The sequence below is a fragment of the Manis pentadactyla genome, chromosome 18 (genome assembly GCF_030020395.1).
Source record: "Manis pentadactyla isolate mManPen7 chromosome 18, mManPen7.hap1, whole genome shotgun sequence".
Classification (NCBI taxonomy): Eukaryota; Metazoa; Chordata; class Mammalia; order Pholidota; family Manidae; genus Manis; species Manis pentadactyla.
In genome coordinates, this window is record NC_080036.1 from 30908291 (window position 1) to 30934510 (window position 26220).

Consider the following 26220-nt stretch of genomic DNA (forward strand, 5'->3'; position numbering starts at 1 on the left):
CCGAGGGTGACACAGGGCCAAAGGCTTTATTCTTGAAGGAAGAAGCAGGCCGCAGCACGAGGTGCCTGGTGCCCAGGGAGGGAGGGCCCGCTGGGGTGCTTCGTGGCAGGATGGTGGGGGCAGCCTCAGGCCAGCGGGAGCGCGGGCAGCACCTTCCCCGCACACTGACCGAAGCCGATGCGGTGACTGTCCCCCTGGCAGTACCCTGAAATGGAGAGGGCATGGTCGGCACAGAGCAGGGACAGAGTGAGGCTGCGTGAAGACAGATGGCTTCATGGCCGGAGGGCAGAGCTGCAGGCAGGGGCTCACCACGCGGCACGGCCGCCCTCACCTGTTATGATGACTTCATCCCCGTCCAGCAGAAACTTCCTGGTGTGCCCGCTGCCCAGCTCTATGGCCCTCGTGCCGCGCCACGACAGCTCCAGCATGGAGCCGAAGCTCTCCGGCGTCTGCAGCAGGAAGCGGCGCCCACGTGATGTCCTGGCGAGCCCGTCGGCGCCGGGTGCACTGTGCTTCGCCAGGCCTGGGAGCTCCGGGGAGGGCGGGGGACCCAGGCCCCTTGGAGGCCCACCCGGTGGCCCAACTGCTCTGGAAGTGCCCCCGAGGCTCGGCAGCTGGCCCTGCCCTGTGCTTGGGACCTGGGCAACCCTGACCCACACGCCAGGCCCCTTTGGCCAGGCCCCTGCCCGCCTGGAGATCACGGCGCCCCAGATCCTGCCATGCCTGACACCCTCCTGGGGGCCGAGATCGCCCCTCCCATGGGAGGCTGTGGGCAGGACCTCCAGGGAAGTGACTGGCCTGTGTGCCACCCCCAAGTCACCGTCTTTAAGGTTCTGGGCTCTCAGTGGCAGGAGGGAGGGAAGGGCCACCTTATCCTGGGAGGCCAGGGAACTGGTGGCAACCGGACACTATGGCGGCCAGTTCCCACCTCTCCCACCTCACTCTGATGCCCCCAGGCAGGCACACGCAGCCTCCCGCCCGGCCACCAGGCTCTTGGGTTTGAATGTGGAAGGACGCCCCCTCTGCCCCCAGCACTGGACGAAGCTCAGAGGAAGGCAGCCGTAGGACACCCTGCTGCAGGCCAGGGGCGCTGAGCGTCCTCCGGTCTGTGCGGGGAGTGGGGTGCTCTGTGCGGGCAGCCCCCGGGCACTCAGACACTCACCGGCCCGCTGATGGTTCCGGAAGCCAGGAGGTCCCCGGGCCGCAGGTTGCAGCCGTTGGAGGAGTGGTGCGCGAGCTGCTGCAGCATCGTCCAGTACATGTGCTGAGGGCGAGAGGGGGCGCGAGCAGAGTGGGCCGCCCAGCCCCCGAGGTAGCCCCACAGCCGCCCAGGCCTTCCCGGCTTTCCCCGGGCCCTCAGAGCCGGCCTCCAGGGACAGAGGCCAGGCCACCCGCCCGCGGTCACCCAGGAGCCTCTCCCTGCTCCTGGCTGCTGCACCGGCTCCTCCGCCCCTCGACACCCCCCATGGCCCACCTCCTCCAGGAAGCCCTCCCTGAGCAGCCAACCTCATTGCTCAGACTCCTGCAGCCTGCTCATCTGTCCGTAATGACACCCGACCCTGCACACCCCTGAGTCCTAAGGCGACAGGGTTTAGTCCTCATCATAGCGGAGGCTTCTGTAAGCAAAGACCTCACCGTGTCCGCCCCCAAGGCCTTGGGTGAGACCCTGGGCAATGGGGCCAAACGATTCAAACAGGACGTCAGGGCAGGCCGAGGGATGAAGGAGCGCTAGGGGGGTCAGGCGAAGGGGCAAGGGGGCTGAGGACCACGCGCCCCGAGATGCCCAGACACGGGGCCCGCCACGCCTCTCCATGCCTGCAGCTTCCGAGGTGGGCCCTCCTGGAGCCACACGCCCCAGAGTCGGACTCCTGTGCAAGTGCCCTCAGGGAGGCCCCGCGTCCCCTGTGTTAGGTCAGAGCAATGTCCAGTCGGAAGGGAGACTAGAGGCCACGGGAGGCCACGACTCAGAGGAGCTCAGAGGGCCAGCACACCCACGGAGAGGCGCCCAGCCACTGCAGCCGAGAGCAGTGTGCAAATGGAGTCACAAGCCCAGGACAGCTAAGCCGAAAAGGCGGCGCCGCCTCAGGCTGACTGAGACCCTTTGCTGAGGCGGCGTGTGAACCGGCGCCACCTCTTCAGCATACTCTGGAAGTACTTCTGGGCCGCGGATAGAGATACACCTGCCCTGGGACCCGGCAGTTCTACTCCTGGATGAACACCCAACAGAAATGTGCGCACCTGGGCACGGAAACACGTGCCCTAGAACATTCACAGCGACTGAAGGGCCAGGCAGTGGGAGCCGCCCGCGTGTCCACCCGGAGTAGGGCGGGTGGGTTCCTGCAGCCGTCACGCGGCCGTGAGAACCAGCCGCCGCCGCCCAGGGCGACGCGGGCGGGTTCTGGCTGCAGAAGCCAGGAGGAGAGGAACCACCGTGTGATCCCATTTCTACTAAACCGAGAAGCAGACAGATTTAACGGACGGCAGGAGAAATCAGGGGAGGGCCTACCGTGCAGGGGGCAACCTCACTACAGGGGCCCGGGGGCGGCTGAGGTCCTGGGACTTCCCGTCCGATCTGGGAGCTGGCTGTTCGGGGGTGCTGACTTAGAGAAAACCCACTGAGCTGCACACTTCCACCGTGTGCTTTTCATCTACGTGTTATGCTTCCTAGAAGTTCACTTCACAGAAAGTAAGTCCTCTGATAAACCCAGCCCCCGGCAGACAGAAGCCAGAGACTAGGCCCTTACAGGGACGTCTATCCTTCACCAAGAAAATCACCGGCCACGTCAATGCGGCCCCCATCGGGAGGGGTGTCTGTGATGTCACAGCCTCTTTAGGCAGGAACTGGGCCGCAGGGGTCCCACGATTTAGGCCCCCAGCACAGCAGAGGCTCCTGCTATGCCGGCCCACCGTGTCCCCAGGTCGATGCAGTTCTCGTGTCCCTGAAGGGGATAAAGGCCCCCCTCAGTCCCTCACTTCCAAGACACAGTTTGCCCAGAGCTTACCTTAAAGTTGGACCTGCAGATGGTGGCTGCCTGGCTCATTCCTTCCCCTGGTGGAAAGACATGCGACGTTGGTAAAGAGACTTGATTCCACTGACAAACGAGGAAAAAAGCCACTTGGAAAGAAATTATTTTGTGGCCTAAGCTTCCCGTTGTTCAACATGATTGCACGTGAAGAGCACGTGGAGCAGGAAGCTCCTGGGAGATCAGAGCCTGGAGACGGTCCAGTCCAGGGACGCTGGCAAACCGAGGTGCACCCGCCACCCCCCGCCCCCACGCCCACGGCAGGGCGCAGCTCGGTCATGGCGCTTGTTTCCTCTGAACTCGGAAGCAGCCTCAGGGTCCTGCTTATTAACACCGTGGTCCCCACACCCACCGCTCACCCGGAGTCAGTGCAGGAGCCCCTGCAGGGCTGGGGCCCTCGGTCCCCTCCCGGACTCCTCCAGTGATGAGTGCTGTGCACCTCACAATCACTCGGCCAGTATTTATTAAACACCTACTACATGCAGGGGGCCGGCCATTCCGGACGCACTGCTGGGTGCGCACAATCCGGGCGCTCTCCCACCCCCTCAGGACCAGCCCTCCTCCTTGGGCGTGGCTCCCCTCGGAGCTGCTCAGAACAGGCGTGGTCCCCAGGAGGTCCCGGCCCTCTCGCCCAGATCTGGCTGGGAACGCTGGAACCGCACACCCAGGACTGGGGCTCGGTGGGGGTCTGCGAGGCCAGCCCCGCCCTCAGCGCCCTCCTCCAGGCCTCTGTCACCGGCCGCTGCACCTTCTGGGTCACCCTCCCTGCCCAGCAGCCCTCCCTGGGTGTCCCCAGCAGGCAGGTGGAAACGGCAGGAACGAGCCCCGAGGAGGCATCTGCGGCCAGGAGGCCAGCCTAGAACCTGGGACACGGGTTTCCGTCTCAGCCGAGCCGGGCAGCTGAGTAACTCGGGGACCCCTTTTCCTCTCTGAGCCTCAGTTTCTCTGACTGTAACAGGGAGAGAACGACCGGAGGGCACCACGGGGGCCACAAGGCTCTCCGGAACAGCCCTTCCCTCCGCGTGGCATCTCCTCCCATGGAGGCCACTCCCGCTCCTTGTGGAGGACAGGCCCTGCCCCAGGTCCCCCACAAATGAGTCGCTTAGCCCTGGTGACCGCTCCGCGAAGGCAATGCCGGATCACCCCACTTCGGGGGCAAACAGAGACGAAGCGTCCAGCGACTTGTCCGAGGCCTCCGGCCGGGCAGGGGCAGTCCCCAGGCTCAAGCCCCCTCCCGGCAGCGGTGCCCCAGGGGGACGTGGGCCCCACCTGCGCAGCGCACGGGCGCCTCCAAGTGCAGTGTGTTGGGTGTGGGGCCCTGCGTGGCGTCAGAGGGCAGGCCAGGCCTCCCGTGGGTAGGGCCCGGAGGCGGGTGCCCCAGGGTGAGGGCCGGTGGCGGCATGTGAGCAGAAGCCAGGCAGACCCCGGCGGGGGAGCTGGAGAAGGCACTCAGGCAGAGGACAGGGGCCCGACGCCGTGCTTTCTGGGCCTCACAGCTCAGAGCCGGGATCGGGGCCAGGGCCACGTAGACCCAGTGTGGCTCCCGTGGGCACAGGGTGCCCCTGCCCCTCCCCTGGCTGCAGCAGTTGGCACCCTCTCGCCCCAGGAGCCCAGGAGCCACCGAGCAATGACGCTTGGGCACACGTGCCCCCACCCCCCTGGACGCCCTGAGTCTGTGAGAGTACCTTTCAGGGCCACAGAGAGGTTGATGTCGAACGTGTAGGGCTGGTCATGGCGGAGATACGGCAGGGGCGGAGGGTCCTGCAAGGGCAGAGAACAGCACAGGGTGGCTGCAGGCAGGCTGAGCTGGCCCAGCGGGCACTGGACCCCAGGCAGAAGGCATGGTCCTTGTCCTGGGCTGTAGCTAGCAAAGGTGGCCATACGTGCCAGACTCCCAGGAAAGACAATGATGAACCGGGGCATCAGCAGGTCAAAGGGACAGGGGCCGGCTGGGAGACGCCCCCAATGCAGAGAGGGGGTGCCGGGGAAGGGCGGGGCCAGGGGGGGAAGGTGGGGAGCGGAGGGCAGGGGGCAGGGGTGGCCCCAGAGGCAGCTGGCCTGGTCTGGTGCTGGCCCAGCGTGCGGGCACTTGATGGCCAGGCCAGAAAGTTGGCCCCTGGGCCAAAGCCTGTTCTCCCAAAGTGTGACACACAAATCACTAGTGGTACATGAGAGAATTTGGGTGATTTTATTCAGTAGTTGTGTTTCTTTTTATGATTAACTTGGTGGCCGGTGACACTGGTAAGGATATAAGGCTCCTAAATGCATTCAAATATTTGAGTTTTAAAGTAGGAGCTGCTTTAAAGAGAAACATTAAGTAAATAATAGTTCAGAAGTGGCAAAGGTCCGGAAGGTTGAACAAAAAGGCTGACATAAAGGAAGGCCGAGCCCGGAGATCGCTGGGAGAATGAAGCTGGGCCCTGTGGGCTCAGAGGTCCCGAGGCAGTGGAACCTGGAGGGGACGAGGGGACACGTGGCTCAGGGGGGCAGGGGGTGGGCCGCGAGCAGGGCCGCAGAGGACACGACAACTCACCACGAGGGGCCTGGAAATGAGGGGGGCTGTGGAGGCAGAGTGTGAGGCCCCCCAGGGGCTTCACAGGAACCTGGTTTGCAGGGAAAGATGCCAAGCCTGGCTTTAGCACAGCAAACCAAGGAGACGTGTGGCTGCAAAGGGCTGAGGGGTGCGGGAGGGAGCCTGGGTGCTGGAATCACAGGTGGAGGGAGGCCACAGCCAGCTGAGATGCTCAGGGAGGCACAGGGCAGCAAAGGGCTGGGAGACCCAGGAGACGGGGCAGAGCAGGGCTGCCGGGGCCCTGCTGAGGAAGCCACCAGGTCACAGGGCACTCTTCTGGCAAGGCCCCTGGTGGTGACGGGCGGGGCAGTGGCCAGACTGACAGGGTAAGGAGTGAGGGGCGAGGCGGAGATGGGAAGAGGGGGCTGGGGAGCCAGGAACCCCTGCTGCCCGGCTCCAAATGGCACTCTGTCAGGTGGGCGCCATAGCCCAGGGCACAGCGGGGCCAGCTGGGAGGCCGTGCCAGGCCGTGAGGCGGGCAGGGGCCCCCTCCTGCCAACGGCCATGTCTCCCAGCCTCAGAGGACTCTGCAGGTTTCCTGTCCTTGCCTTGAGAACTGTGCAGGGGGTGGGGAAGGCACAAGGCACATGCCCGCTTGAGGTCCCAGCGCGTAGGCGTAAGGCCTGGGGGGCTTCCTGCGGAGGGCGTGCTTACCTGCTCGGGGTTGGGCACAGCAAACGGCATGAGGGCATCCATGGGCACCACCCACGGAGAGATGGTGGTGCCCAAACTCTTCCCAAGGAACGGCCCGAGGGGCACGTACTCCCACTTCTGGATGTCCCGAGCTACAGGAGGGGGCAGGGTGGGGCTGACCAGGGCTGTGCCCCAAGGACCCCGCCGCCCGCACCCAGGGAGCTGTGGCCCAGCCAGGCCGCCCCAGGCCAAGGGGCCCTGGCATTCAGCGCCGAGGCAGAGGTCTGTGAGGTCACAGAACAGAGGAGATGACCCAAGGGCAGGCAGGACACGTCCCCAAACAGGAGGCGGGCGCTTCCTGGGGCTTAGGCACCGTCCCCCTCCCACTGCGTGTGGCACAGGGCCTGAGGAGGCTCAGAACCCGGTCACCTAGTTTGAAACCTTGGCTCAGCAGCTAACCGAGCTCTGTGCGCCTCGGCCGCTCGCCTGTGACACGGGCAGACGACCAGTGCCTCTCGAGACTCGGCAGGCGAGCAACACGCGGGGCATTCAGCACAGGGCCCCGCGTGCAGTGCCCTTAAATATCAGCTGCGGCATCAGCCTGACCCTGTTCCACTCACACGAAAAGCGACTCCGACGGCTCACGGCCAACTTGCCTCTGACACACCAACCAGCCTGGGCTCTCAGCCACCCGCCACCCGCTGCTTCTGACCAGCGCCAGGCAAGGCACCATGGCGCTGTGAAAACGCCCCCCACACCCAGCCCTCACCCAGGGCAGAACTCGTAGCGAACTCAGCCTCAGGAAGCCCCGTGCCCCGTAATTACCGCTCCAGTCGTTCATGAGGACCATTCCGAAAATGTGCTCGTGGGCCTTGGAAATGGGGATCGGCTCCCCGAGTTTGTTCCCGGGACCGACAAAGAAACCCTGAGGTGGGGAGGACAGCTCATTAGAACCCGGCTGGCTGGCCACCCCAGGCCACCTGCCTGGAGGGCAAGGGTCAGGCATTTCCACACCGGTGGTGCGGGGGGACCGGGACTGCACAGGAGGCCTGGCAAGTATTCTAAGTCACGACCTGCGCCTGAGCAGGCAGACTGTCACCTTAGGGAAGGGGTGAACGGGGTGCACCTGTGCCCACCGAGGCCCTCCCCCCGACCCGGACACCCCAGCAGCCCCCCGCCCTCCTCCATGCAGCCCAGGCCACCCTGCTCTCCCTTCACCCCACCTGGCTCTGCATTTCAGGATCTGACAGTCACACGAGGCGTGAAGGATCAAAAAGCTACTTCTGGCAACGAGGCAAAGAGCCTGCCGGGACGTACCCCACCCCACCCACACCACTCCCCACACCCTGGGCCCGGCCTCCTGGGATCCCACAAGCTCTTCACATGCCACAGAGACACGCGGCGTCCCGGGCACCACCCCAGAGCGCGGCGCTGGCTGTGGGAGCCTGCCTGCCTGCACGTGACGCCTCCCCGACCCGGGGCCCAGCTCCCAGAGCCCCTCTCCGGTTTGGCAGCTCCTTCTCATCCCTTCCTGGTCCCCCCCACTTCAGGGGCCTCCCAGAGTTCAGTGCCCCTTAAAATGCCCAGCCCTGCGGGGCCGATGGAACAGACTAGATGTGTGTCAATGACCCGCCACTGACACTGCAGTAGAGCTGCGAGGACGCCACTGGGAGAGCAGGGAGGTGAGGGGCCTCTGCACCATTCCCTTGGCCGCACACGCTAAAACGATCTCAAAAAGACATGCAGCCCTAGAATGGCCACAGCTCTGAGCTTATCTGGGTCCAGCCACAGTGCAGTGGGGTCAACCAGCAGATCCCTGTTGTCTGTAGTGGTTAAATCCTACAGAGTTGCCAGAGACACAGCACCAGCAAGCACAAGCCCGCTGCTCCCAAGGCAGTAAAGGGGTAGGTGGGTCCCTGCAGGCCTGCGGTCACAGTGCTCACATCAGCCGGTCAGCACACGCCTGTTCAGTGTGTTTCTGTCTCAGGACCCTTGTGTCTATGTACTGGTCCTTCATTAGCTTGGCTCACGACCACCAGCCCTGTCACACCCGAAAACACAACGCGTTTTCCGTGGGGCACATCACAGCTGGCTTATGCTTAGGGGCACCAGACAACACTTTGGCACGGTGCACAGAGGGGTCACAAAAATGCACAACAGGGTGGTACTACAGAAAGTGAACAGGACACCTGTTTACAGTATGTGCTGAAACAAGAAGGCAGGGCCCAGCCACGTCCAGCCTCAGCTGGGGACGTGCACAGCGGGCAACTCAAATGTGCTGTCATGCCGTGAGCAGCCACACGAGGCCCAAAGCCCCAGGTATTGATCTGGAGGTTACCAATGAACTTGTAGTGACTAAGTGAATTCACAGAAAGGAACCCGTGAATAGTAAGGATGGACTGCACTTCTGATGGCCAGGTGGGGGTCAGGTGGGGACCCAGGCAGGCCAGGTGGGCACCCATCGCTCCAGGGCAGCCGTCCCAGAGGGCAATCCCGCCATTGTGCCCATACGGCCATGCCAATAAACCTGGGGTGTCGCTTACCATTTCCAGCTCTATGTCCAGGAGTCGGGAGGCACCATACACGGGGGGCTTGGCTGGAATAGCAGGAGGAGAGGCTGTCAGGGGTGCTGGCCTGTGGGACTCCCCGCGCTGGGGCCCGGCGCTGGGGGCACTTACAGTCATCAGGTCTCATCTGTCCCACGGGCCTTCGGATTGGGGTGCCAGACACCACGACAGACGAGGCACGGCCGTGATAGCCCACAGGTAGGTACAGCCTGGTAAAGGGGGGCGAGAGAGGGCCACGGCAGTCACACGTGCAGAGCGGATTCTGAAAGCGTTCCAAATGAAGACGAGGAGAGGTTGTCTTAAGTTCCAATGTGGTTGGGAAGCCAAAGGGACTCATCCCCAAGTGCTCATTTACAGAAAAATGGATCTGCATAGTGTCTACACAGATGTGGGGTGCCGCTCAGCAGGAGTGGGGAGGGGCTTTGACCCCACACAGGGCGGGGCTGCACAACACGAAGGACAAGTACCGGTGGTCCCACTAATGCCAGGTGCCCAGAAGAGGCAGTCACAGGGCCGGGAGGGAAATGGGGGCCTCCAGGGGCTGGGGGGTGTTTCCTGGGTGCAGGGCTTCACTCTGGGTGATGGAAGCTCTGGCGGAGGGCAGCGGGAAGGATGGCTGCAGGACCACGTGATGTGCTCGATGCCGGGGCACCGCAGGCTCCAGTACCGTGAAGCCAGCCTGCGGAACCCCCGGGGAGCCAGGGAAGGCGCCTGCCCCAGCCACTGTGCGTGCGGCCGGCACCCACCCCAGCGACGTGCTTGCCCCGAGTAGCGGTCACCTCGAAGGACACATGGGACAGAGGCCAGGGCCTGCCCTCTCTGAGCCCATTCCCCTCATGACATGGGCCACAGCCGCAGCCTAGGAACCCCCCGGACTGCCATGAGGTCCGAGGGGTGGACTGGGCGTAGCTCAGGTTTTGAGTCGGACACACTCTGAAGTGACAAACAGGACAGGGGAGGTTCTCAGTCACCGGAAAATGCTAAGTGTGGTGAATGCAGGGTTTGCAGCCTGTCGAGAGAACAGTAGGTGGCTCAGGAACGGGAGTCTGGAAAGATGTCAGTGGCTCAGGCTCTCTTCCAACCTCCGCTCTCCAGATAAGGGAGCGTAGGGGTCACTCTGTGCCCCACAGTGGGTTGAGGGCTGGGCCAAGGTGCTCAGGAGCTGAGACTCTGTCCCTGGAGGCCCTACTGGTCGCCTCTCCAGTTTCTTTGACCAAAGAGGGACAACGTGCTGCTGGAGCAGGGCAGACTGTGCAGGGACCCTGGCCAGGGACGCACCAGTTGGGCATCAGCGCGTTCTCCTCGCCCCTGAACATGATCCCCACGTTCGTAGCGTGCTGCCGAGAGGAATAGAAGTCCGTGTAGTCACCTGCCGAGGAAGACAGAGGGCCCTTCAGCGACCTGGGTGCCTCAGGGCCGAGAGAGGCAGTTCCCAGGACTGGGGAGGGGGCCACGAGGGCCCCTGGGGGCAGCTGCCCCCTGTGCGGCCTTGGGTTGGCAGGCAGCGCCCTGAGCATGCACCCGCCACCTGCTCCGTCCCAAAGTCTGGCATGAAATGTGACACAAATCGGCCTCACTACAGCATCACCTTTGAACCCCCCTACCGAGAAACAAATGGGAAATAAGGTGCCAAGACTCTGAAACAGACAGTGGAATGTGGACACAAAACGCTGGCCCCCCACCCCTCTGGGCTCGGCACACCCCGCCTCTGCTGAAGGTCTGCCCGCACTGGGCTGTGTCTGTCTGTCTCCCTGTCCGTGTCCAAGTCCTGGCAGCCTTGCAGGCCCCTGCCATGAAGCAACCGCACACTCTGAAGGACCTCCCCCTCCTTGAAGCCCTTCACTGGAACCTCGGGAGGCAGGCTTCTGACCCGCCGGCCTGACCTCTGCAGGAAAAACAAGTTCAAAAAAAGCAGGCAGATCCCCAACAGTCCAGACTAGAGATGGAAGCAGTGACAGAGCGGGAGAGAAAGACAGCCTGCAGCTGGGCATGCAGGTGGCAGAGCTCCGTGCCCTCGCCACCCTTCCCATCTCCAGTCCCAAGCACAGGGGAACCCCTGAGGGGTCAGGATAAACCCGTAGGAAAGCAAGCAGGACGCCACCCGCCACCCAGCACAAGGAACCCTGAAAGGCAGGGCCTCGAGGGCAGATGGGGAAGGAAACCAGGGCTGCCGCCCCTCCTCCTGAGGCCGGTCTGGGAAGCAGCCTCGGCAGACGGCGGACATAGTTCTGCAGACATGGATGGAGCAGCACAGACCCCAGGACCCCCCGGCGCCCAGGGGCACCCTCCCCAGGAGACAGGTGCCCACTGAACTGGAGAAGGGAGGAACGAAGAAACAGAACCAACAGGCACAGGCAGGAGATGAGGAGAAGCACCCTTCCATAGGCCAGTGAGGACGCTGCACCCGAGAATGGGCAGTGGGCCCTGGGGGAACAGAACCTTGAAAGAGCAAATCAAGAGTGAGGGCACTGGGCCTCTGGGCCTCAGGCCGTGGTCGCGCCAGCCTGTCCCGCTGCCCGCCTGCCCGGAGAGCCCGCCTCCGTGCCTGCCGTCCGGCGCCCGACCTACGGTGCCCCCTGGCCTCTTGTAGGAGGAAGGCATGTAAGACACAAACCATTCACGAAAACTAGAGAAAAGGAAACGAGGCTCGCTTCTTCTTTTAAAAACAGAAACATGGAATTGAGTGGGTTTATGTCCTAAGATCTCCGGGTCTGAGGGCCAGAAGGGGCTGGTTTAAAACTACTTCAACTCAGGGATTCGTGTTATTCTTACTTCACAGGCGAAGGGGCCCACAGACGGCACCACGGGCACCCCTGCGTGGGGCTCTGGCCTCCGGGAAGGCCCTGCCGTTCGGCCTGCTTCTCCTCTGGGCATCATGCCAGTCGCAGGCACGCCCTTGCGGTGGGGGAAAGGCCACCTGGGGTGGTGCCGTGACGCCGGGCACACAGCAGGCCAACGAGACCCCCTCCCTGCCCCACAGGAAGTCACTGCCGTCCAGCCACGGCTGTTACTTCAACTCAGTTCTGCACTGGAGAAGATCAGAGCAGATGCCTAGAGTGAATCTTTTCCAGAAAAGTGGTAAGAACCTGATCGATCATAAGGTTTATCACCCGTGTTCACTTTCCAGCGACACGCTGCAGTTTGCAGCATGGCCCCAAGAGAGCCCACGGCAGAGCTGCCACGGGTTCCGGGGCATTCCTGTGAGTTCTTAAGAAATGGGACTGTTTCTAACCCTTGTCTGTTTCCTATGTACATGTGTGAACCTACACGGAGACCCCTGAAGGGGGCTGGGGAGGGCGGAGGCGGGCCAGGCCCTGGTGAGCTGCGGGGAGTTCCCGCCCCATCCGGAGGTGCCCGTCCCCAAGGGCAGTGATGTGGGACCACAGAACTGCACACTCAAAAACCACTAAAATGGGAAATTCCGTGTCATGTGTATTTTACCACAATTAAAAAAAAATTTTTTTTAACCACCCTAACTATAAAGTTTTATTTCATTAAAAAAATATGTTTTGGGAGGTGGAGCCAACATGGCGGTGTGAGTAGGACAGTGGGAATCTCCTCCCAAAAACATATATTCTTTTGAAAATACAACAAACACAACTAGCCCTAAAAGAGAGATCAGAGGACGCAGGACAGTGGCCAGACTGCAGCTACACCAGCGAGAACCCAGCGACTGGTGAAAGGGGTGAGATACAAGCCCCGGCCCGGCGGGACCCGAGCGCCCCTCCCCCCAGCTCCCGGCGGGAGAAGAGCAGGCAGAGCGGGAGGGAGACGGAGCCCAGGACTGCCGAGCACCCAGCCCCCGCCATCCGGGCCAGAGTGCAGACACAGTGCATGCCCAGGGGGCCCTGGATACTGGGGGAACAGGGAGTAAGACCTCTGAGCGGGTGCTGAAGCTGATGCCCCTGTGACAAAGAAAAGCGGGGGCTTTGTGAAAGTCTTAAAGGGACAGGGACTTAACAGCTTGACGGAAACAACCCAGGTCACAGTACAGCAGCTGGAAATTACAGGGAAAACCGGGTGCACTAACCCCCTGGGCAACAGCTCTGAGACCCCGTGTAAACAGCCAAACAGCGCACCCCCCCCAGTCCATTACCCCTCCGGGCGCTGGGAGAGCAAACAAACAGCCTAAGGCAAACCCCGCCCACAGAAAGGGAGATCCCTCCACTCCGGCCGGGCAAGACACGAAGACCCAGTCTACACGCAATTACCCAACACAAGCCACTAGGGGTCGCAGTTGTCCCAGTAAAGAAAGGCCAGTAGTAAGTGAAAAGCTTGGCCCTCCCAGCTGACCGTCAACAGCACCTGTCAACATGAAAAGGCAAAAAAATATGATCCAGACAAGACTAACCCAGACAGCTTCAGCATCTGCTACATCTTCCCCTGAGAAGGAACCTGGGGAGATAGATTTAGCCAGTCTTCCTGAAAAAGAATTCAAAACAAAAGTCATAACCATGCTGATGGACTTGCAGAGAAATATGCAAGAACTAAGGAAGGAGAATTCAGAAATAAAACAAGCTCTGGAAGGACTTCAAAACAGAACGGGCGAGATGCAAGAGACCATTAATGGACTAGAAAACAGAGAACAGGAACGCAGAGAAGCTGATGCAGAGAGAGATAAAAGGATCTCCAGGAATGAAAGAATATTAAGAGAGCTGAGTGATCAATCGAAAAGGAACAATATATGAATTATAGGTATACCAGAAGAAGAAGAGAGAGAAGAAGGGATAGAAAGTGTCTTTGAAGAAATAATTGCCGAAAACTTCCCCAAACTAGGGGAAGAAATGGCCTCTCAGACCACAGAGGTACACAGAACTCCCATGACAAGGGATCCAAGGAGGGCAACACCAAGACACATAATAATTAAAATGGCAAAGATCAAAGACAAGGACAAAGTATTAAAGGCAGCCAGAGAGAAAAAAAAAGGTTACCTACAAAGGAAAACCCATCAGGCTATCATCAGACTTCTCAACAGAAACCCTACAGGCCAGAAGAGAATGGCATGATATACTTAGTGCAATGAAACAGAAGGGCCTCGAACCAAGACTACTGTATCCAGCACGAATATCATTTAAATATGAAGGAGGGATTAAACAATTCCCAGACAAGCAAAAGTTGAGGGAATTTGCCTCCCACAAACCACCTCTACAGGGCATCCTACAGGGACTGCTCTAGATGGGAGCACTCCTAGAAAGAGCACAGCACAAAACACCCAACATATGAAGAAGGGAGGAGGAGGAATAAGAAGGGAGAGAAATAAAGAATCTCCAGACAGTGTTTATAATAGCTCAATAAGCGAGTAAAGTTAGACAGTAAGATAGTAAAGAAGCTAGCCCTGAACCTTTGGTAACCACAAACTTAAAGCCTGCAATGGCAATAAGTACATACCTTTCAATAATCACCCTAAATGTAAATGGACTGAATGCACCAATCAAAAGACACAGAGTAATAGAATGAATAAAAAAGTAAGAACCATCTATATGCTGCTTACAAGAAACTCACGTCAAACCCAAAGACATGTACAGACTAAAAGTCAAGGGATGGAAAAACATATTTCAGGTAAACAACAGTGAGAAGAAAGCAGGGGTTGCAGTACTAGTATCAGACAAAATAGACTTCAAAACAAAGAAAGTAACAAGAGATAAAGAAGGACATTACATAATGATAAAGGGCTCAGTCCAACAAGAGGATATAACCATTCTAAATATATATGCACCCAACACAGGAGCACCAGCATATGTGAAACAAATACTAACAGAACTAAAGGGGGAAATAGACTGCAGTGCATTCATTCTAGGAGACTTCAACACAACACTCACCCCAAAGGATAGATCCACCGGGCAGAAAATAAGTAAGGACACGGAAGCACTGAACAACACAGTAGAGCAGATGGACCTAATAGACATCTATAGAACTCTACATCCAAAAGCAGCGGGATATACATTCTTCTCAAGTGCACATGGAACATTCCCCAGAATAGACCTCATACTAGGCCACAAAAAGAGCCTCAGTAAATTCCAAAAGATTAAAATCCTACCAACCAACTTTTCAGACCACAAAGGCATAAAACTAGAAATAAACTGTACAAAGAAAGCAAAGAGGCTCACGAACACATGGAGGCTTAACAACACGCTCCTAAATAATCAATGGATCAATGACCAAATCAAAATGGAGATCCAGCAATATATGGAAACAAACGACAACAACAACATAAAGCCCCAACTTCTGTGGGACGCAGCAAAAGCAGTCTTAAGAGGAAAGTATATAGCAATCCAGGCATATTTAAAAAAGGAAGAACAATCCCAAATGAATGGTCTAATGTCACAATTATCGAAATTGGAAAAAGAAGAACAAATGAGGCCTAAGGTCAGCAGAAGGAGGAACATAATAAAGATCAGAGAAGAAATAAATAAAATTGAGAAGAATAAAACAATAGCAAAAATCAATGAAACCAAGAGCTGGTTCTTCGAGAAAATAAACAAAATAGATAAGCCTCTAGCCAGACTTATTAAGAGGAAAAGAGAGTCAACACAAATCAACAGTATCAGAAACGAGAAAGGAAAAATCACGACGGACCGCACAGAAATACAAAGAATTATTAGAGAATACTATGAAAACCTATATGCTAACAAGCTGGGAAACCGAGGAGAAATGGACAACTTCCTAGAAAAATACAACCTTCCAAGACTGACCCAGAAAGAAACAGAAAATCTAAACAGACCAATTACCAGCAACGAAATTGAAGCGGTAATCAAAAAACTACCAAAGAACAAAACCCCCGGGTCAGATGGATTCACCTCGGAATTTTATCAGACATACAGGGAAGACATAATACCCATTCTCCTTAGAGTTTTCCAAAAAATAGAGGAGGAGGGGATACTCCCAAACTCATTCTATGAAGCTAACATCACCCTAATACCAAAACCAGGCAAAGACACCACCAAAAAAGAAAACTACAGACCAATATCCCTGATGAACGTAGATGCAAAAATACTCAACAAAATATTAGCAAACAGAATTAAAAAATACATCAAAAGGATCATACACCATGACCAAGTGGGATTCATCCCAGGGATGCAAGGATGGTACAACATTCGAAAGTCCATCAACATCATCCACCACATCAACAAAAAGAAAGACAAAAACCACATGATCATCTCCAAAGATGCTGAAAAAGCATTTGACAAAGTTCAACATCCACTCATGATAAAAACTCTCAGCAAAATGGGAATAGAGGGCAAGTACCTCAACATAATAAAGGCCATCTATGATAAACCCACAGCCAACATTATATTGAACAGCGAGAAGCTGAAAGCATTTCCGCTGAGATCGGGAACTAGACAGGGATGCCCACTCTCCCCACTGTTATTTAACATAGTACTGGAGGTCCTAGCCACGGCAATCAGACAAAACAAAGAAATACAAGGAATCCAGATTGGTAAAGAAGAAGTTAAACTGTCACTATTTGCAGATGACATGATACTGTACATAAAAAACCCTAAAGACTCCACCCCAAAACTACTAGAACTGATATCGGAATACAGCCAAGTTGCAGGATACAAAATCAACACACAGAAATCTGTGGCTTTCCTATACACTAACAATGAACCAACACAAAGAGAAATCAAGAAAACAACTCCATTGACAATTGCATAAAAAAAAAAAATACCTAGGAATAAACGTAACCAAAGAAGTGAAAGACTTATACTCTGAAAACTACAAGTCACTCTTAAGAGAAATTAAAGGGGACACTAACAGATGGAAACTCATCCCATGCTCGTGGCTAGGAAGAATTAATATCGTCAAAATGGCCATCCTGCCCAAAGCAATATACAGATTTGATGCAATCCCTATGAAACTACCAGCAACATTCTTCAATGAACTAGAACAAATAATTCAAAAATTCATATGGAAACACCAAAGACCCCGAATAGCCAAAGCAATCCTGAGAAAGAAGAATAAAGTAGGGGGGATCTCACTCCCCAACTTCAAGCTCTATTATAAAGCCATAGTAATCAAGACAATTTGGTACTGGCACAAGAACAGAGCCACAGACCAATGGAACAGACTAGAGAATCCAGACATTAACTCAGACATATATGGTCAATTAATATTTGATAAAGGAGCCATGGACATACAATGGCGAAATGACAGTCTCTTCAACAGATGGTGCTGGCAAAACTGGACAGCTACATGTAGGAGAATGAAACTGGACCATCGTCTAACCCCATATACAAAAGTAAACTCAAAATGGATCAAAGACCTGAATGTAAGTCATGAAACCATTAAACTCTTGGAAAAAAACATAGGCAAAAACCTCTTAGACATAAACATGAGTGACCTCTTCTTGAACATATCTCCCCGGGCAAGGAAAACAACAGCAAAAATGAACAAGTGGGACTATATTAAGCTGAAAAGCTTCTGTACAGCAAAAGACACCATCAATAGAACAAGAAGGATCCCTACAGTATGGGAGAATATATTTGAAAATGACACATCCGATAAAGGCTTGACGTCCAGAATATATAAAGAGCTCACACACCTCAACAAACAAAAAACAAATAACCCAATTAAAAAATGGGCAGAGGAACTGAACAGACGGTTCTCCAAAAAAGAAATTCAGATGGCCAACAGACACATGAAAAGATGCTCCACATTGCTAATTATCAGAGAAATGCAAATTAAAACTACAGTGAGGTATCACCTCACACCAGTAAGGATGGCTGCCATCCAAAAGACAAACAACAACAAATGTTGGCGAGGCTGTGGAGAAAGGGGAACCCTCCTACACTGCTGGTGGGAATGTAAGTTAGTTCAACCATTGTGGAAAGCAGTATGGAGGTTCCTCAAAATGCTCAAAACAGACTTACCATTTGACCCAGGAATTCCACTCCTAGGAATTTACCCTAAGAATGCAGCAATCAAGTATGAGAAAGACCAATGCACCCCTATGTTTATCGCAGCACTATTTACAATAGCCAAGAATTGGAAGCAACCTAAATGTCCATCAATAGATGAATGGATAAAGAAGATGTGGTACATATACACAATGGAATACTACTCAGCCATAAGAAAAGGGCAAATCCTACCATTTGCAGCAACATGGATGGAGCTGGAGGGTATTATGCTCAGTGAAACAAGCCAAGCAGAGAAAGAGAAATAACAATGATTTCACTCATCTGTGGAATATAAGAACAAAGGAAAAACTGAAGGAACAAAACAGCAGCAGAATCACAGAACCCAAGAATGGACTAACAGGTACCAAAGGGAAAGGGACTGGGGAGGATGGGTGAATAGGGAGGGATAAGGGGTGGGGGGAGGTAGGGGGGTATTAAGATTAACATGCATGGGGGGGTGGGAGAAAGGGGAGGGCTGTACAACACAGAGAAGGCAAGTAGTGATTCTACAACATTTTGCTATGCTGATGGACAGTGACTGTAAAGGGGTTAATAGGGGGGACCTGGTATAGGGGAGAGCCTAGTAAACATAATATTCATCATGTAAGTGTGGATTAATGATAACAAAAAAAAAAAAAGCAGTTCCTGTGTGGTGACCTCCAATGAGTCCTACACAAGGGTATAAAGGGCATATAAAAGTGAAGGCAAAGGGTCTGTTTGTGTTTATACAGAGGATCAAAGCCTAATCGGGCTACCCCGAAAATGAACTAAGATACGATATGAAAGAGAACTTCCAACATCAGCACTCTCGGGAAGACTCATGCCAGAAGATGATCATCAAAAAACCCCAACAAAGATCCACGCACTGCTACAGCTGTAGATGCACTCATCCCACCAGTTCCTGGACTTGCCATGGGAATGAGGAAGGAGATATCTAAGCTGGCCTGTGCATATGGTAAAACAACAAATTTGACTGGATCTATACTGTTGGAACTCAACCAAGAATTAGGAGAAGTGCAAATTGTAGCGCTCCAAAATCTTACAACTACAGACTATTTACTGTTAAAAGAACATAAGGGATGTGAACATTCCCCAGGAATGGATTGTTTTAATTTGTCTGATTTCTCTCAGACTGTTCAAGTTCAGTTGGACAATATCCACCATATCATAGATAAGTTTTCACAAATGCCTAAGGTGCCTAACTGGTTTTCTTGGTTTCACTGGAGATGGCTGGTAATTACAGGTATGCTTTGGTTATGTAACTATACTCCTGTTATGTTAATGTGTGTGTGCAATTTAAGTAGTAGCTTAAAACCTATACATGCTGAAGTTACTCTACAAGAAGATATATCAAAGAAATAATCAATCTTCCCATGTTTTCTTCCGCCTGCTACTTCTATAGCTTTTCTTCTTCCTTCCTAATTACAACCCTTAAATAGAATTCGTGCCTCATATCGAATTTACCGAGTATCATAATTCTTCCAAGTGGTAAAGATACCTCAAGACAAATGCTGGGCATAGAAGCTACAGGGCATAAATATGCAAAGAAATAGAAAGCTAACCTTTTCAAACAATAAGGCTTCACTTACCAACTTCACATTTCCCTGTATGGCCCCGGAAGATGACTGGTTAGCCAGAGACGGGTAAGATTCCTCAAGGGAGGAACAACCTAAGACAGGCACAGTCGCAGGGGGGCCATCAGGTGAGAAATTGGGGATCAACAGAGGTGAGGCTTAGAACCTCACCCCCCCGTTCTGAGAGAAATCTTCTGCATATGTGGATGTTTTATTGCCCTTGTCTAGCTTGGATTAACACATAGTCTACAGGCACACACCTGATCATCTACATTTGCTCTCTTACAACACTAAACTCTGTTTTCTACCTTTATCTTGTATCTACCTACCACTTCAGCATTTTATTAAAAATAATAATAATAAAGAGAGAAATGTGGTATTCACATATAAATCAAGTATAAAAATCAAATGAGTATTCATATTTGAACTGACTGTTTATAGTTCATAATGCATGAGCAAAACCGAAAGTTTCTGTGATGACTGCCCTTGTACTGTTCACTATGTAACTTATTCATTATGTAAGAATTTGTTCTCCATGTAAGAACTTGTTTGTTATGTCTCAGAAGATTGGAGACTAACGAAAATTAGGCTTGGGGTGGATTAATGATTGTGCATTGAGCATTGACTCCCCTATACGGAATTTTATTGTCGTTAACAACCATTTGATCAATAAATATGAGAGATGCCCTCTAAAAAGAAAAAAAAAGTACACACTTCCAATTGTAAAATGAATAAGTAACCAGGCACTGTGTGTTACACCTGAAACTAATGTAATACTGTGTGTCAACTACCCTTCAATAAAAAATAATTATCTAAAAAAAAAAATATATGTTTTGAAAAAAAATAATATAAGGGGAAGAACAACAGTGACACTGGGGCGTATGAAGCTGAGGCAGGTGGACAGACTCACAACGGGGCTGTGAGAGTTCCAGGAGGGGAGGCCGGTGGAGGCAGGCAGACAGCAGGTGTCCGGGCAGGAGCAGGGACAGGCTGCACGCGGGCCCGGGGGACGGGCTGCGACTCGCGGTGATTTAAAGTCACACTGTGGGGACGCCCGACAACTGCATCTGGGGCTGAAGCTCAGGGAACCGTGAAGAGCCTGCAGGTCTGTGGGTCCTGCTCAGTGAGGCCACAGAAAAGCAGACAGAGCTCAGGAAGAAGCAGAGAACAGACGGCCAAGAGATGACATGAAAGGGCGGCAGAAAGGAGGCACATCCTTGCCAGCTGGGCACTGGGGAAGGCATTCTGGGCATGGACTTCGCCTTGACATTACGCACTTCCAAGCATAGCATTTCAACTGTCTTTCGTGCCCTAATACTGAGATGAGGGTCAGCAAATACTGACATTCTGGGAGGTCGTCCACAGCGAGGCTCAGGGCTCCTCCAGGACGTGGGCACAGACCCGGGGCAGCTGCCACCAGGCGTCTCCCCGAGGGACAGGTACCCACAAACCAGCAGGCCAGCGGGGGCATGCAGACAAGGGCCCTGTCTGGTGGACCCCGCCTCTGTCTGCTCCAGGCTGAGCTTGGGCAATCCCAGATGCCTGCCTGAAGCCCCCCTCAGATGCCCTCTAGGGCTCCCGGGCACACAGGGCCCCTCCGCACCCTCTGGCCTCCCTCCTGACTCATGGGTGGGGCTCAGGGCTCTTCCCGGACGGCCTCTGGGGAAAGAGTGGCTGGCTGTGCAGGGAGAAACCAAAAATCTGCCGCCAGCAATTCGCTCAGCGAAAGCTTGGCTTCAGCACAGGACCTGAGTCTCGGCCGGCAGTGAGAGGGTGGCCGCTCCTCCACTACCTCCCCACCGAGCTGCCTGGGGCCCATGCCAGACAGGCGTCCTCACCTATGGTGGCCGGGAGATGCATCACCGCTGCAGCCTGGGAGGTGAAGGCGCTGAAACAGAACCCAAGGGTCACGGGCAAGCAGCGGGAACGGGGTCCCTGCTCCGGTGGTCCACCCGAAGGCTCGGTCCCTACCTCCCCAGACCCGACTGCTCAGTCGGCCCTTGGTGGGCACCTGCAGGCTGGCAGGGCTGGAGCTCAGCTGAGACAGCCCCACTGGGGGGACGGCCACCCACTGCAGCCGAGGGGCCCCTCTCTGCTCCTGTGTCCACTCTAGGGACAGACTGAACTCCTTCGCTGGAACCGGACAAGGGCATGGGGGATACTGACGATGGACGGCTGAGCGAGGAAGGGAGCCAGCCAGGGGCCCGGGCGGCCTGGAAACTCCAGGCCAGGCACACAGGTGGTCCCAGCCGGCCCAGAGCCTGCCGCCTGTGCACAGCCCTGCAGGGGCTGGACGAGGCCGAGCGGCCAAGTGGGGACACAGAGCAGTCCAGACCACCACGCTGCCCCGACTCCCCATCCCCACCTCCCCACCCACCAGTGCTCCTCACCGCTTCCGAAGCTCCGCGTCATCTCTGAGCCTGGCTTCCCTGGCAGACAGCAGTTTCTGCAGGAATGCCCTCGCCTCCTTCCAGGCAGCCTGGCCCAGGCCCATGAAGCTGTTGAGAGCAGGCTGGCACCAAAACAGAGCGAGCACAAGGATGCCCGTGAGAAGCCCCGGGAGTACCCTCCTGCAGACAGGAGGGGCCGCCAGCCCTCTCTCCAGTTCACTCAAGATCCCAGGGCTTTTGTTTTTAGTTCTGCCATCCATCCAGTGAGCCAGGGAAAGGCACCTTTCATCCCCTTGTGGACGTGTGCACAGCTGCCAATGGCCAGGAGCGGCCGGCCACCTAAGCCAGTGGGCTGGCTACCCACCTGTAGCCGAAGGTGGAGGAGACCCGCTCCAGTCTGCAGGGTTATCTGCAGGGGTCTGCACTGATCCTACCATGTAAGGTAAGGTTTCTTGGCCAGCGAGGTGTGGCATAAAAAGCACTGGTGGGCTCTGAAGGCCAAGGTTCCAACCCCGGCTCCCTATGTGCAGCCACGTGGCCTGGGGAAACTGTGTCGCATGTCAGATTAGATCCTCACCTCATGAGGACGGCAGTTCCTATGCCAGAAGGTTGCTGTGAGGACTAAACAAGAGCTGTGTGGAAAGCTGCTGGCACACAGTGGGTGTCCCTATCACCCTCCTTCCTGGCCCAGGAATGGGAATTCGCCAGGACACCACAGGAGGCCCATTAGCAGCCAGTAAACTCATGCCCACCCCATGGGTGTGTGCTTCAGGCTGAGGCCTAACAGAGGGCACGCGGGGTCAGCTGCCCACCCTCCCAGGCTGCATCTGCAGGTGCAGAGGGAAGGACTCGTGGCTCCCAGTCAGGGGGCCCCAGGACAGGCAGAGCCTGGCACCCCAGGAGGAAGGTAACTGGTTACCAGGGAGCCTGATCTCAGGGACGATGCGGCCAGGCCCAGGACCACAGAGATTGACCTTCTTCCCTGGGAACCTACGGGAGGGGGTTCAAAGCCGCCCTCCACCAGCTGGACTGTGTCCAAACCCCAGCCTTATCCCGTAAGAGCTCTGGATCTCCGAAGGCACTACGTCTACCAGACATGGAAGGGAAAGAGCATGTTCTTGGAGAGATGCAGACAAGCCGCGTCACAGCGCCCCACCTGATCGAAGACATCCTGGTGTCTGGAGAGGACAGGCCCGGTGAAGAGGTGCTTAATGACGCTGAGGTCCAGGATCTCGTTGCCAATGGCCACGCCGATCCTGGGTCTTGGCTGGGAGGAAGAGGGCCGGCGGGAGAAGCCTCAGCAGGGCCGGGCTCATTTGCACGGGAAGGTTAAGAGCCCACCCATGGGTCTCCAGGTTTGGGCCTCAGCCCTGCTCCCTCTGCGACCTCTGCCCAGGCTCACCTGCTGCCATGTCTACCTCCAGGGCAAGAAGGGAAAAAAACCTGTGTCCGCTGACCAGGAACTAACTCAGACACCTGGGATGGGGCAGGTGCAAGCCGCCTGCTCTGAGCCCCACGTATAGGCAGCTCCTCAGGAGTTGCTTAAATGTCTCAATGAGGAGCTCGCCCCTCAGTAGGTGGCTGGGTCATTTCTCAGGTTCAACTTAGGCCCTCCCGCAGGGCAGTTCCCGTGCGCAGCAGAGTGGGTGCCCCGCGCACAGTGCTGGGGCCGGGGGCCAGGGTCACTGCCTCATTAGGGCTCCAGCAGAGCAGGGCTCAGTCATGAGGGGCCCGAAACCAGACGGCTTAGGATCGCATGGCGAGGTCCCTTCTACTGCATGAAGCCCCAGCTTCAGCTCTAGGAAGACGACTCTGACATTTCGCAAAGCCTGGCCTTTGCCCTGGGACTCTGTCCTCAGCCAGCACCCAGCTCTCCGAAGGGCCAGCTTTGCCTGTTCGGGTCCAGGGAGCTGAGAGCTGGGGTTCCCGGCCTTATGTCCACTAGCTGCTCATTTCTGCGTGGCAGGAGAAGACGGCCACCGTCCATGCATGTCAGCCCTGGGTCCAGGGTCAAACCAGAGCCACACGCACACCGGCCCGAGCCCCAGGCAGACCCTGCCTCGGAGAAGGCTGCCCGGGGAGCCTGCCGACACTGTTCCGGCCCCGCTGCTGACTCCCTGGGCCTCCATGCCCCCTCTGGAAGACAGCAACTGCTGTGATGGGCCAGGAGCTAAGCACGGGGACCCCAGAGGCCCCACACTCGGGATATGGGCAGGGCGGATCCTGGGCCACTTCTCCGACCCTGGACCCCACGCCAGAAGGCAGGAGGGAGCCCGCACTGCTGAGCCACTTCTCAGAGCTACGCGCAGCATGGCCGCCTCTTCCACAGCTGCAAGCAAAGCAGAGATTCTGCTCTTAAATGTGCCCCAGTGCCCCGGATGAGTCTGACAGTGAGTTCTGGTATTTGACAGCTACGCTCCTCAGCACCGGACTCAGAGGGGGCTCGGCTGGGACCCAGTATCCCTGGCCTCCCGCAGGCTCCGTATTCGCGGTCCTGCCCCTCTGACGGGCCCCGACCCTCTCAGGGCCTCTGGTTACCATGTACAGGTTAAGGGAGACAAACAGTGAGAAATATGCCTTTATCAGGAGAGTGCATGCACACTGCTGTGCTTCATGACCTCTGGTCACATCGGACAGAAAGGGTCCAAAGGAAGGCTTCACAGCCACCAGCTGGACAAAGAGGGAAAGTCGGGGGCTTGCGATCCAGTCCCTAACCTGCCTCCCAGCTGAGGGTTCTCTGCTAGGAAGCAGCCTCTCTGGGCCTGTTTCCTCACCTGCAAAATGGAGGCAATAACACGGGGTAGTTGTGAGAATTCAACTGAATCTCTCGACACCACACGGGGTGGACATTCAATCGGCGCCGTATGGGGAGCGTCCCCTCCCCGCCCAGGCTGCTAAGTGCTGGGGGCGGGGGGAGCACTCGGCTCCAGCCCCCCAGGAGCAAACGGAGGCGCAGGGCACATGGCTGGGGAACAGCAGGGAGAGTGGTTGGTGAACGTGCTTAGGGACACGCTCTGCGGAGGTGACACCCAAGCTGGGTCCGGAAGAGAGAGGAGGAATCAGGCAAGTACAGAGCAGAAGGGGGACTATTCCAGGCAGGAGCAATACTGCTAGGGTCCCAGCTGCTCTTAGAATGTTCTGGAAACTGAAAGGCAGCCAATGGGGCCGGAGAGAAGGGACAGCCGGCAGGGGCAGGCAAGACCACGACCCTAACAACTTGGCTGCCAGTTCCGGATCACACCGTGTGTTTCTCAAGCCACCGTCCCTGTCTTCACAGAGCGCCTTGGGCGCTGTGTGCATCTGTGACCCCCAAGTCCCGGCCCAGTGTCCATAGCACCGGCTGTCTGAAAAGCTTAAGTGACGGCTGGATCAATTCACTCGTGTTCCACCCAGACTATGGGCGGCTGGCTGCTGGCAGGTAAGGGGGCTTCGCCTTGGCAACCAGCCCAGCCTGGAGAGACCGCCACCACCCCCGGGGGCCTGGAGGCCGGCAGCCACGGCTGCAGACGAGGGCTGTACCCCTGAGGCCTCCGGAAGCCTCCAGAGAGCGGCGGGAAAGGGCTCTTCCCCCGCAGACCTTCCTAGGGGCTGTCCCTGCGCATTCTGGTGTGAAAAGAGCAGCGGCACGGCGCCTGAAGGCCACTGGCCACACTCTGAGGCCATTAATTCCCGAGTCCTGTGGGAAAGAAGTCGGGGCACCCGCGGTGTCTGATGATTTGTACTCGGGGAAAGGCGGGGTCGGGGCCGCCAAGGGGTACAGCGGGACACAGGGGGTACACAGAGTGCTGGGGGCGCACGGGCCAAGGCTTAACATGTCCGTTTGTACGTGGGTCCCCGCCAAGGCGACTGTTTGCTTTTCCTGCCCTTGCAACATCCGGTGGGCCACGGCTGTGAAACCACAGGGTGACTCCTGCGGACCCAGGCAGCCTGTGGTCTCGACCGGCCGCGGCGGGGGACGCAGTACCGGACCGGTGGGTGGCCGCAGAGGCCTCTTAGCGGACACTTCCTGCGCCCCGTGGGCTGCAGGCCGGGCGGAGCTGGGTCGGAGTTTGCCTGTGCGGCTGCGGGCAGGACTCCAAGCACAACAGACCAAGAATAAACCCAAGGACCTTTCTATGTATCTGCTGATCAATCCCACTTCTCAAAGGTCCCCTTCACCAAAGACCACACTTCTAAGTGAAAGCCGTCTTCTCTGCGCAAAGGGCTTCAGCGGGTCCGCAAAATGAGTTAAAACTATAAAAGTATAGGCTGGAGGCAGGGAGCTCGGCGCCGCCGGCCCCGCAGCCCGAGAGCGTCCGTCCCCGGGAGGGGGTCCTGGGCGGGGTGTGGTGCGGGCGCAGCGGGTCCCGGAGGACGGGGTCCCGGGAGGAGCGCCCCTCCCCCGCCCGCGGCGGCGCGGCAGCTCACGTGGCCTGCGGTGGAGAAGACGCCGTAGGGCAGGTTGTGGATCGGGAAGTCACAGCCCTCGGGCACCGGGACGAAGGACATGCTGCGGACGCGGGCGGGCTGCGCGCTCGGCGTCGCGGACGCTGCGGACTCTGCCCCTCGGGCCAGCCTGCCCGGC

General features: G+C 56.4%; 1 protein-coding gene across 1 annotated transcript; it reads right to left on the bottom strand.

Moving 5' to 3' along the window:
• On the bottom strand, positions 1-26220 carry FAH (fumarylacetoacetate hydrolase). The gene is made up of 14 exons (XM_036916097.2): positions 26064-26220; positions 22813-22923; positions 21657-21778; positions 21105-21154; positions 10074-10164; positions 8907-9004; positions 8772-8824; positions 7054-7153; positions 6250-6380; positions 4709-4784; positions 3003-3049; positions 1163-1264; positions 332-449; positions 1-205 (listed from the first exon to the last, which is right to left on the bottom strand). Exons 1-14 carry the CDS (start codon positions 26142-26144, stop codon positions 126-128), a joined length of 1260 nt encoding a protein of 419 aa, XP_036771992.1. The 5' UTR covers positions 26145-26220; the 3' UTR covers positions 1-125.